This window comes from Nicrophorus vespilloides, unplaced genomic scaffold (assembly GCF_001412225.1).
Source record: "Nicrophorus vespilloides isolate i.1.1-1 unplaced genomic scaffold, Nicve_v1.0, whole genome shotgun sequence".
Lineage (NCBI taxonomy): Eukaryota > Metazoa > Arthropoda > Insecta > Coleoptera > Silphidae > Nicrophorus > Nicrophorus vespilloides.
This window is the reverse complement of record NW_017099716.1, coordinates 32,930-45,531: the sequence shown is the minus strand read 5'-3', so window position 1 is coordinate 45,531 and position 12,602 is coordinate 32,930. Positions and strand designations below refer to the sequence as shown.

At 35.4% G+C, this 12,602-nt stretch overlaps 1 protein-coding gene across 3 annotated transcripts in view; it reads left to right on the top strand.

The window, feature by feature from the left end:
- Positions 1 to 9,937, top strand: part of LOC108565354 (netrin receptor UNC5C) — a 96,077-nt gene extending 86,140 nt beyond the window's left edge. For all 3 annotated transcript variants that reach the window (XM_017924777.1, XM_017924775.1, XM_017924776.1), the window contains 3 exons: positions 6,269 to 6,415; positions 7,606 to 7,863; positions 7,936 to 9,937. In XM_017924777.1, coding sequence (XP_017780266.1) covers positions 6,269 to 6,415; positions 7,606 to 7,863; positions 7,936 to 9,413 — 1,883 coding nt within the window. In that variant the 3' untranslated portion in view covers positions 9,414 to 9,937. The remainder of the gene's footprint in view (positions 1 to 6,268; positions 6,416 to 7,605; positions 7,864 to 7,935) is intronic.
- Positions 9,938 to 12,602: the final 2,665 nt, after the last annotated feature.

Here is a 12,602-nt window from a genome sequence, read left to right as displayed (position 1 = left end):
TTATTTTCATTACCTACAATGGAAGCAGGATCATCTGTTATCTCCCTACGTAAGAGCAGACTGCGCGCGGACTTTTGCAGAGCATTTAATATTCAATTAAAAACCTTATTTTCCGAAGGGCCCAAGCACAAAGTGCGTTTGATTACACCCTTCGTGCCTCTATTTTCCTTGCGCCGGCGGAAAATGAAAATCGCAGAAGAGCCCAGCGTCCATCATTATTACATCAACCTTTGAGCAGAGCAGAGATTTATTGTGGAATTTATGTATTCAATCGAGCAAGAACAATCAATAAATCATCAAAGGTCAAGCATAGTATGATGAATGCATGCAAACCGACGAGCGCAATAAAGAAAAAGCAAAACGACCCTGCGAAAATGAGGAAAGAAGAACACAATAAGCGGTATCAGTATTTTTATCCTGTTATGTCATTAGATGTAAGTAAGTAGGAAGCGTCCCTTTAATCCTTTTAAGTTTCCTTATTCCGTAAAAGAAAAGAAGCGGCGCTTTTCTTTAACGCAGCTGTACTATTCCTGTCCCATGTGCACGTTCGAAAATAGAGTGGGTTTTATTGTGTCGAGAAATTGGATTTCATTGGACCTCGCATTGCACTTTCCTCGATTCTTTATCGTTAAATAATATGTTTCGAGTTTGATGTGCTTCTGGTGGGAAGGGGGGAAATCGGGGGATCGTAGGTTTGCATCAAATTAAACTAATGGAATTAATCTTAATTTCGCTCGGAAATCTAATAAAAGCGTGTAATTCTAATTTCGTCTTCCACTGTGAAATTCCCCAAGAAGATCCGCTAATTGGCTCCAGCTTGAGCCTAGTAACTCGGAATTCTCCCTTTGTAGCTGCAGCTATTCCACCGTCCTTATCCGCTATAAATACCCTCGAGGAGGGAAAAGAAATGACGTGCAGATCACTAATTCCAAAAGTCTTTAGCCGTTTGTATATTTGTGTGTGTGTGTGCGTGTGCTGTAGTGTATTAAGGTACGAAATTACATAAGAAAATGTGGTAGCAATAAACTCAGTTTCGGATTTATTTTTTCATTAACAATTTCTTCGCTTAGCTTTTTATTATTTTAAAAATAACCGTAACATTTACGGATTAAGTTCATATAAAGAGACACATGTATAAGACAAATAGCAAAAGTACCTCCAGTCGATGTTTAGTTATTAGATAAATCTCTTGACAATATAAGTATAACTGTAAACTTTCTTAAAATAAATATTGAAACTGTTTCCAAGAGCAAATAATTGAAAACAGTATTTCATAACAGATCACCCACAAGAGACGTCCGTGAATGTGTCTGAATTACGAAACGTAATCTTTTGAAGATTTATCTAGACCGAGGTTTTCCATTGTTCATTTTTCGCTTCAGCTCCAGAAGAGTTGGAATGACACCATAGAAGTTTGCTTTTGACGTGTTCCGTCGCTGCGGCTTCTGTGCCTCGCTAATTGATCATCCTGCAGCATTTTAGATGTGCGACAGTTTACGAAAAGACTAGAAATGCGTCTCTGACATCTGAATTGTTGCAATTTTTGTCCGGCATCTCGAGCGTCGGTAGTGACCCGTGCACAAACTGTTTACACCTTTCTATAAATACCAGCAGGATAAATATATTAAGGCTATTCAGTAACTGCGGAGCGAATCGTAAATTTACGTGTCATATAAAATGGATAATGCCGGATTAATGCTGTTACGTTAGCGCTCGTAACAGTTAACAATGCACTTTGCAATTTGTTGCAGACCTCGAGCGAATCGGAAAAGGGCTGATTAGAGTTACGATATTTCATCCAGTTGTCACCTCTTGGATATAGCAGTCGTACCTCAGCAAGCATTGCATAAATTTAGAACACGTTGGTTGTGGTGCTCTGTTACTACTGCTGCTGGTGCTGCTACTGCCCATTGCGAAACATCAGCATCAAGAATGGTCACCGCTGTGATTTATAATAATTATTCGCCCCTCCGATGGCCGCATTTGCATATCACTACTAGCGCCACCGTTTAAATATTTATACATTTCATACAAAATCTAAATAATTAATTAATCTGCATAATTTTCGCATTAATCTCGGAACTCTTGCAGAGATAAATGTTGTTTGCGGTACAATACAAAACCCTTTGACGCGAAATCAAATATTTACCACGTGTAGCAATCTCTCTTACTCTATCTCACTCACTCACACACAAACAAAAACAACCCCCATTTTATACCTACTTTATTTTTTTATATTATTTCGCTGAATATACGAGTATTCACTCCTAGAGGCTCGTGTAACAAATGGCAACAAATCAATTTTCAAGTAAACACAATATTTTGACGCGTACAAACGACGGCCTCGTGCTCATAATGCGATTCCATCTTTCTCATCCCCTCGTAATGGAATGCATTGTCCATCCCGCTTTTCCGGCCTCGACACCCCCTCTGGAAATACCAGATGGGGGAAAGTGACACACACTTCACGCAGAATCTAATAGCGAATTTCGGACGCTCTGCGTGCCAACGGGGATGGCACAGACGTTACAATTTAGAAATAAAATCAATTTGGAAGTACTTTAAACCACAACGAGATAACATTTGTTAAAGCCGGACATCCTTTTTGAATTACACTCTATAGCAGTTCAAAACTAACAATTATTTATAGATCTTGTATACCTTCAATTCGTTTCATTTGTTTGCATTTTTATTTCTTAAATAAATTGCTCATTCTATTTAAACAAAATTCTAAGAAAAAAACTTTTACTGATCTCAGGCTAAATTAATTGAAGTTTTAAATTTTTACTCATTATTATTATCAATTTTATACATATTTGCATCATCATCAAATATAATTAGTTAATCAGGTATGTTTTCATATTATTGAAGATTTTTTATTTATTTTTCCACACGTATTTTCTAATTTGCAAATAAATAATTAATAATTATTGTTCAAATAATTTGATAATTATCAAATAAATCTTTAAACCAAATTCTCTTTTAATTTAAATTTATTTTTGTTCGAATGAAATTATTAAGTCGTAAACTCTCGTAGTTTTACTTGTTTTAACGTGATATATGGAAACATCATTGGTTAGGTGCTTTGTATGTTGATTTCGTAAATTGATGATCGCTCATTGTTATTCAATGTCCAGTTTTAGACGCGGTACCGGTAAAAGCGTTATCTGTAAATCACGTAATAGGTGCTTCCGAAATTTCGTATTCAATTATAATCTCCTTCATTCAATCCTGAGGAGGCTTCGAGTGTAAAATAATTAAATGAAGTCGCCGCCTCGTGATGTATGAGAGAAGAATAAATTGCCGTTGTTTGTTTTGTTTTGCTTTCCATTCGTTTCCTCCTCTGTGTTATTTTTATTTTGTAGTTGTTGTATTATAACATGTCGCGTTTTTTCACCGGTTTCCTGATATATAGGTGCAATTGGAATTTTATTGTGCTGGGTGAGCGGGGGGAGTGTCCAAAAAAAAAACAAAAATAAATTAAGGTTTTGTGGATGTATGCTGTAAAACTGTGGAACCGCCCGTTCCCAATTTGCATGTGTATTGCAAATGAGTTTCGTATGCGAACTGCTCCAACCCTAAACAAATTGATTTATTCTAAATAAATATACATGCATATTGGTATATATCGCAATGTGTCGATACGACGGGAAGGATTTTTTTTTTGCAAGCGCCCCTCTCACGTGTTTCCTACAATTTCCTTTCATATAAATTAGGTCGGGCACGCAACATCGTTTTTATAGTAAATACCCCTAGTAAATCTCTCTTTTTAACTCTCTGCGATAAATGCAAGAGAAACCTTACTGGAAAGAAGCAAAGTCTAAATATTCAATTGAAAAGGTCGGAAGTTTCAGAATTCTTTCATCCTGATCAGTATCACGGAAGGGTCCTTATTCCCTTTTGGCTGGAAGTCTGCCGCAGCAACGTGCAGTTAATGGCGGAGTTTCTAAGGAGATTGCTGTTTGTCGAAAATTGCTGTGTATTGAACAGTTGAATGATAGCGCATTGGGGTAACTTTCATCTCACGAGTTCCGGATGCAATGGTCTCGGTCTCATTGCAGGATAATGGAACTTCCAGTTTGCATGTATCGGAGCTATCTATATATAGAGAGAAGCTCCATTCCAATGAGATATGCTGACCCGGGTAATAACTTGTTTGCCAATAGGAAACTTCCCTCTTTTATCTTCGCCGAAGTCCGTTAAGATTTATCATCGGTTTCCTGCGGTGCAGCTTTTTTTATTGTAGCAATGAAAACAATTTTTTGTTACTCTAGTACCATTATTTTTTGTTTGAATCTCTCTCTTGATTTCACCCTGTTCGAAGTAGAAGATTTATGGGGGATGTTTTGCACGAGTTCGTGGCTAAATTACGCATTTAATTTTGCGGATAACCCCGAAAACCGCTTCCGCAATTAAAATCCCAGAAAGTAAATTAATAAAAGCGCTTGTCCGAGCGCCCCGTCGAAATGAATTTGATATTTAATTGGCGCCAGAACGCGGCGCGCCACGTTTACACCCTAATTTGGCCGGATAACGAAAAATAATTATACACGCACAAGTAATAAATCTGGTCATCCAAATAGGGCATCCGATACACATCAAGATATTTGAAGCTCAGCCATACCACACCACACACATGGTCTCTCCTCTCTATCCTCTCCCCCAAAAGCGTCATTATGGGGTGGCAGCAATTAGCGGGGTCGTCCGGAATGCTCGGAATTTTACCGGAAACGCACCGAACCATCCCCCTTCGTCCTCAAACCCTCGTCGCCCACCCATTGCACTTTGTCACAGCATCCACTCTCAAACTGGCCAAAAAAAATGCGAATGAACCCCGTATGGTGCCCACATTAAATATTTCATCAACGCATCAATAATTTAGTTTTCACATCCCCGGCATCATATGAAAATCTATAACATTTTTGGTCGTCGCCATTTGTGCAAATACACAGGATGTCGCTTATCCATGGATTATTATTTAACACGCACAATCAACTTTCAACAAAACTATATCGATTCTTTAATTATTATTTTTTTTAACATAAATTTGATTTTATTACTTACATATTTTAAAGTAAATTATGTAAATAAAACATATACATTTTTTTAATTACTTATGTAAAAAATACAATATTTAAATATTTATATGCATTTTTTAAATAATATTTTTTTATTTGGACTTGTTGTTTAAACTTGGCACTAATTATATACCTTTGACTAAGAACGTTAACATTCTTGATTCATTAGTAAATAGCTGGAGAGTTGGAGATTGAATTAGGGTGATCGAAAATAGTGTGCATGTCAGTGTGAGTGGAACGCGCTTAGGGGGAGAAAACTAATTATCAATATTGCATTCGTCGAGTTTAAACCGAAAAAGAGAATTGGAATGGAAATGCGCAGGGTATAAAATAGAATTCCTCCAAGGCACGTGGATAAAGAATAAAAGAGAGAGGGAAGCGAATGAAATAAAAAAAGCGAGCGCAAACGGGAAAAGAAAGTAGTACCGTTTGGGAGGAGAGCGGGAATCCGAAATTTCCTGCTATTTACACATAAATATCCCAATCGAGTTTTCAGTCCTGCGAAAATCTCTGTTTAGATTTCAGTTAGGTCTCAATATTGCTTCCGCAGACTCGGGCGAGGAAATAAAAGGGGTGTCGGAAAGATAATAGTCCTAGATATAGTGTTTTGCACTTTGCAGCGACAATGCGAAGCGGTTTAACCGTGTGGCCTGTAATCTCAAGCACTTACCTATTTATTTTTATTTTCGACCGTCCGTACTCCTCCTTCGCCCCACGTTTGATGAAAGGGTTGGCCCTAATAAGGGTGTAAATGCGGACTGTACAAGCTAAATGCATTATGTAATAAGCTATTAGGTCAGTAAACCGTGAGGTCCCATTACAAGTCCAAAGGAAGGGATCTTCTGTGTCCGCAGCAATTTCACACAGCCACACACGTTCCTCTTTAATATTTAATTACGCTGTTTTAGTTCAGGAATAATAGTACCCCGGATGCTCCGCAAACATTGCTCTATCCTGAAAGCATCCAACCCGCAAACATCTATTAATATCCTAAATTAAGCAAACGCTATAAGAAAAAGCAATTAATGTAGTAGCACTTCCTCGAAAACTCTAACATTTATTCATTAATCACGTTGGTTAATAGAAAAATATTATATGGTCGTTTCGCGGAACCAAATCAAATCAAACCACAATATCGATGTATCGAACAGGGGATGTAATATGATTGAATAAAACTTTCTTTGTTTCAGCAAACTTGGCAGACACGCAATCGGATTTGGCATTGTACATTGGACTGACGGTGGCTATTTTTTTCGCCGCCCTCATATCCCTCGTCGTTGCGAGACTATACAAGAAGCGAGGACAGCATCAGTCCCTTTACAATATGGGTGCCAACGGTGAGTTTGCATACGGAATTGTTTATTAAATATTCACCGTTTTATATTCAGGGAAATCCCCCTGAATCTAAAACCCCCGGCATTAATGGAATGTATAAATTTTAAAATCGCATCGCAGTAGTAGATAATACAATATTTGCACCGCGGTTGCAATTAGTGCGCTAACTAATTAATTGTGCTAAGTCGGTAGTTCGAAACGCTTTCAAGTTGATTTAATTTGATTTCCATGATCCGTGCAAGAAGTATGTAAGGATTGCGGAAGCAGCTGACGGTTTTTAGAAAGACAAGAAAAAGGAAGCAGAGTATGTGATTGATAAACTACCTGGATCCAATTAAAGAAACGTTAAGTATTTTACGGTCTCCCGTACAGATTTTAAATGAAATGCACATGTGCAGGCCGCCATTGCGGAAAGAAATAAAGCAGTGAAGACGAAAAGCACTTTAAGCCGCGAACGTGTCTCATAGTCGCGTTATATTTTGAAATATTTCAAAGTTTATTTGGTAATTATCTGGGTTTATGCATGGACTGCAATCATATATCATAACTTACATTCTAATTTGTTTTAAATGGATCGACTGCATTCTATTCTGAGCGAGAGACTTCACCTGAAACCAAACAACAAAATGCTTCTGCTTCTGAAATCGTATATACTTATGAGCGAGCTGCGACAGGCAACGAAATTAAAATAAAGAATACATTTTTTCCCTCAAGTTTTGTCTCTTTGAAGTGCACGCTCTGTGTACTGTTTATTTTCAATAAGCATTGACATTTCCTAAACATCCTCCGAAAATAAACATACCCATAAAACATGGAAATTAGAAACATCGTCAATCTTTTAAGCCTATTTTAGTTTAGGGCCGCGTGCCACCATTCTTTGCAGCTACAATTAACTATTTTTAGTGAATGCTTAAATAAGGGTGGGATTAGTTGCATGGCGTAGAGAAATTGGCGCTTCCAGATGATGAATCATACTAAAAACATGACGAATTACAATCCGCGAATCATTCATCTTCTGAAATTTCAACAGTAATTAATCGCATGACCGTGTTTACTAATTCTGCGTTATTTATCGCGACAAGTCAAATAGTTTCCGGGGAACTTTCAAAGTAATGCGCATTCATTCCCCTTTTGTATCCTAACACAAAAAAACCTTTATGCTTATGCATTATTTTTTTTTATATTTTTCCAGAATACCCCCCAGAGTTCTACCCGGAACATGATAAAAAGTCTTTGTCTCTACAACCGGATCTGACTCAAACTGTGCCCCCCTGTTATGAATATCCATTTGCTACCACCGCAACTTCGGTTACTCGCTCAGTTTCTGAGCACCATTACGATGTACCCCATCTAGCATCCGCTTCAGATATTCAGATGTCTCCAGCTACAAGCTCTACCTTGGAATCCTCTAGCGGAAAAAGAAGTCAATTAAGTGGTTTTACCAATAACTGTAAGCATAACCGTTACAATACCAATATTGTAGTTATATGAATTGTATAATATTAATTTATTTTTTTTTTAGCTGATTCCACATACGAAGTTGCCACGGAATCTGTAACATTGCCATTGCAGATGCCGATAGCTTACGCTGTAACTCCTACAACAAGCGGAAACTATACCAGCGCGACGGTAACGCACATCGGAGCTTACTTGAACTTGCCTGAAAGCTCTGTTAGCTTAGTTATACCAGATGGCGCTGTATCCCGTTCGAAGAAGCAGGAGCTTTTCCTATCAATTTTGAATGAAGATTGCTTCCGACCTAAACTCGCTGAAAATATAACACAGCTAAGCCCCGTCGTATCCTGCGGCCCAACCGTTACTTTATGCAAATCCGTGGTACTCAGAATACCCCATTGTGCAGATTTAACCAAGAAAAATTGGGCCATAACTGTCCTACAAAGCGATTGCAGCGATTCCCAATGGCAAACTGCTGTTACTTTAGGCCACGAAACGATTAATACAAGCGTATTCTGTCAGTTGGATAAGGACACGGCCTATTTAGTGACCGATTCATTGTCACGATTTGTTATCGTTGGTCAATCTATTAACGGACACGCTGTTAAGCGTCTCAAGTTAGCAGTTTTTGCACCGAAATTATGTTTCCAGTCTTCGGTAGATTATAGCATTAGAGTTTACGTCTTGGAGGACACCAACAGCTCCATGGAAACTGTTTTTGGACAGGAGAAACGACTTGGAGGTTTCTTGATGGATCAGCCTAGGGAGATCAATTTCCATGATGGTGGAAACAACTTATGTCTTCATTTGGATAGTTTGAGCGATGGTTGGAATTGCAAGCCTGGATCTAATTATCAAGAAATACCATTTAGACACTTGTGGCAAGCCAATAGCAACAGCTTGCACTGCTCGTTCACGTTGGAATCCTTTGAAATGAATCGCAATTTGAGCTTCAAATTGCGAGTCAATCAAAAGGGTTTCGAGAATGGCCAAGTATTTGATATAATGTGTCGGGATGATACCGAAGTGTCAGGTAGAACAAATTCTGCTAAAATGTACCATGAGTGTGTGCCAAAGGTGACGATTCAAAGTGAGACGAGTCGATCTAACGAGTCTAAAAGTTATAAGCAGTTAAGCCAAGACGAGTATGCTAATTCTTCAAAGAGTGCCAAAATTTCTAAGCAGGATGATTTGACTACTTCGAAAATATCCAAGAATCTCATTGTGACTGATCGAGGTGTATCTACTTGCGACGACTTTACTTTTAGGTTGAATAGATCTGTTAAGAAGCAACTGTGTCAATGCCTGGATCCTCCTACATCCAGAGGTAACGATTGGCGGATGCTGGCACATGCATTATCCGTTGATAGATACATTAACTATTTCGCAACGAAACCATCTCCGACTGATTGTATATTAGACTTATGGGAAGCTCGACACAGACAGAGCAACGCCCTCACCGAACTCATTAAGATATTTAAAGACATGGATAGATACGATGCTGCGAATGTTTTGGAAAATAGTTTAGGTCCTAACTGGTTGTAATTTATTTGAACTGATATATTTAATTTCTTTTCGAATATATATTTTTAAACTATCCGAGTATAAGTTTGTAAATAATTTATTAATATTTTGGTTGATTTTCTATTATGATTGTTAGATATTGTATAAACAAACAAAAAAAAAGAAGAATAATGAGGGTCTTTGTGAAGACAAATTTTAGGGACCAGGATCCCAAAACGAAACGTGCAATTTTTTGTATATTCATTAATTCTGAGAAGATTGCTGATTGATTAAGGGAGATAACAATGATAACTATCACTTGTTAAAACGGGCACTTGATAATCTTTTAAGGATAAAGTAAAAGAAGAAAAAAAAATAGTAACTAGTGTGTACCTTATAGTAAGTGTAAACACTAGCGTAATATTGTAAACGTGACCTAAACGAATATTATATGTAGTATTTTATACAGAAAAAAATCAAAATGGTAGTTTTCTAGTTATTTTAGAGATGTTTTGTACAAAATAATATTTCATGTAATTTCTAAACTAAAATAGTCATAGGTTTTACGAACTGCAAATGAAATGTACTACTCTGTATTTTAGAATTATATTTAAAAAAATCTGTATATAGCCAAATATATCGACAATTTTTTATATATAAGCTATATATTTCTCGTGGTTTTTTTCTTTCTTTTTCTTCCTTATGTATACGTGGACCGTATTAAATAACATTTCGGCGTAATGCCATTCGCACTTAGGGTGCTGATATAAAATGATATTGAATGTAGTAGTAGTTAGGTGACGACCCTTCGGGCAATGTTGCCAATATGACAGGCCATAAAATAACTGTATGTCCATCCACTCAAGTAATAGAATTGAGATCTCCACCTTCGATAATAAATTGTCAAGGGACTCCGTTTTCAGCTTTAGATAAAACTTCGTTAGAGTCGCGCGATCACGCTACCAATTTCATTGCCTCACATAAAATGGAAACACTTTTCAAATCACTTATATTTCTAAATCTACTTTTTTTCTCTCGTGCCAAAATTTTAACAGCAAAAAGTCAATAGGTTTATTGATTTATAAAGTAAAAATACAAATTGAAAAAGAAACATCCATACATTGAATAGGATACTAATATTATTTAGGAATACAGTTATAAATCTAAATTAACTTATTGTAATTACATATAGTCTCAGTTAATTCTGAATATACATTCACTTTGCGCTTATTTACAATAATAATAACATTTATAATAGTAATAAAAGCACATAAATCATTGAAACCCAGTTAACAATATAATACTTAGGCTAATAACCTAGGCTGACGATGTCTCAAGTAAGAAATACTTAGAGGACAGAATAGTAAGTAAATTTGCGCATTAGCCAATTCTATAAAGCGAAATATGTGTCCTAATGTAATAGTTATATTTTTAATAGTCATCTAATAACGGTATTAGAAAAGATGGCTTACGACATTGGTTATTGATTATTATACTATAATAACAATTCATTATTATTTATTAGCTGATGTATTGAGTTTAAGTATACTTCATATCAGAAGACTATAAATATTTGGGGAAAATGAATGCAACTCTGAATATATAAAATTAACTTTATTTCAAAAAATATTTGTTTTAATATTCATTACAATATTTATAATATATTATAAATGGTCATTGAAATATTTATTGTATGTTGATTATTATAATAATCCAAACTACGCAATTTATTATTTATAAAATTTGTAAAAGGTGTCAAATGATCAATGATTTTAAATTTTAGAATGCGAGTATTTTAGTTATAATCTAATATATTTTGTTAATATATAAAATATACAATATACTATATTACATTAAAATTGTTAATGTGGAATCTAAATAAAAGTATACTTCTATTTTTCTCATCATTTATAATAAATTAAGTTAACTCCAGAAACTCTAGTAGTATTTTACTTCTTCTTTCCTTTAGCTTCTATTTTTCTTCCATTTTTACTTAAATATTATAGTCTGTAATTAATAAACTTTTTGATTTTTCCTTTGGATTTTGTAGATCTTTTATCACTATCACAATTGTGTTATGTTTGTTATAGGCAACCCAATTACCACATATTTCTAACTGCGAATAAATTATGTATTATTTGTAAAAACGGTTATTACATGTTGTTACATTATTACTATTATAAGAATTAATACTACTATTATTAAAATAAATATTTTCATCATGAAATAGTTAGTATAATTTATATTTATTTATTATTCTTATATCTGTCCTTCCTCTAATGATCATCTACCCTTGTACTAGATTATATTTAAAAGAAGCAAAAAAATATAAAATTGCATATTAATGAATTTATTTTATTGATTATTATACTTTCTTTAAAATAAAAAATATGAAATATCAAAAGACTTGTACTTTTTCATTCTTATTTGATCTTATATATAGAAATACTTTACATAGTGTAAACCAAATTTTAATTGAACAATTTGTTTATAAATGAATGATCGTTTTTTTTAATTTATTTATACTCAAGTTTCTTTCTGTGTGGTTTATTTCTCTATTAGTCAGTTCTTAAATTATACCGGTTTCAAACAGTCCGATTTTCCGTACTGTGTGCTGTATTTCATTGTTACTAAATCCATATTGAGACATAAGAATATAAGAAAAAGCGACAGAACGAAAATACGCTCTGTATAATTAAAAAATGTAATAGAATAAAGTGATTTATACTGAACAGTAATAATGATAAATGTATCCGAAGTAAAGCTTGCAACTTGCGGTGGAAATCAAATTCGAGCTGTGCAAGTAATTTATTGCTGGCCGTGGGGAGACGCCATAATCAGGAATGGTAAAAAAAGATAACACCAATCCGATTTTCTTGAGCGCCCCTTGGTTCACTTTCAGTATGCTCTCTCCGCGATGGGCTATGTGCCAACAACCTAAAATGTACACTAAATACATAAATAGTGCATGCACGTATTTACGAAATGAGTTATATTTCCTTGTGTAATTAAGACAACGATTACGAACGAGGAATGTCCTGATATATATTGATCCTGTTCCTAAAGATTCCTTTCGGCAATCAAATCGCAGCGATATTTCAAAGAGACGAAGACAGTGGCAGGGCCATATTCTAGGGATGAAGCTATATGCTCAACGACTTCATTTATTGAAACCCATTTAAAAGGGAGTCGCTAAGTTAAGAAGCGAGAAAATATCCTTTCAGCGGTTAA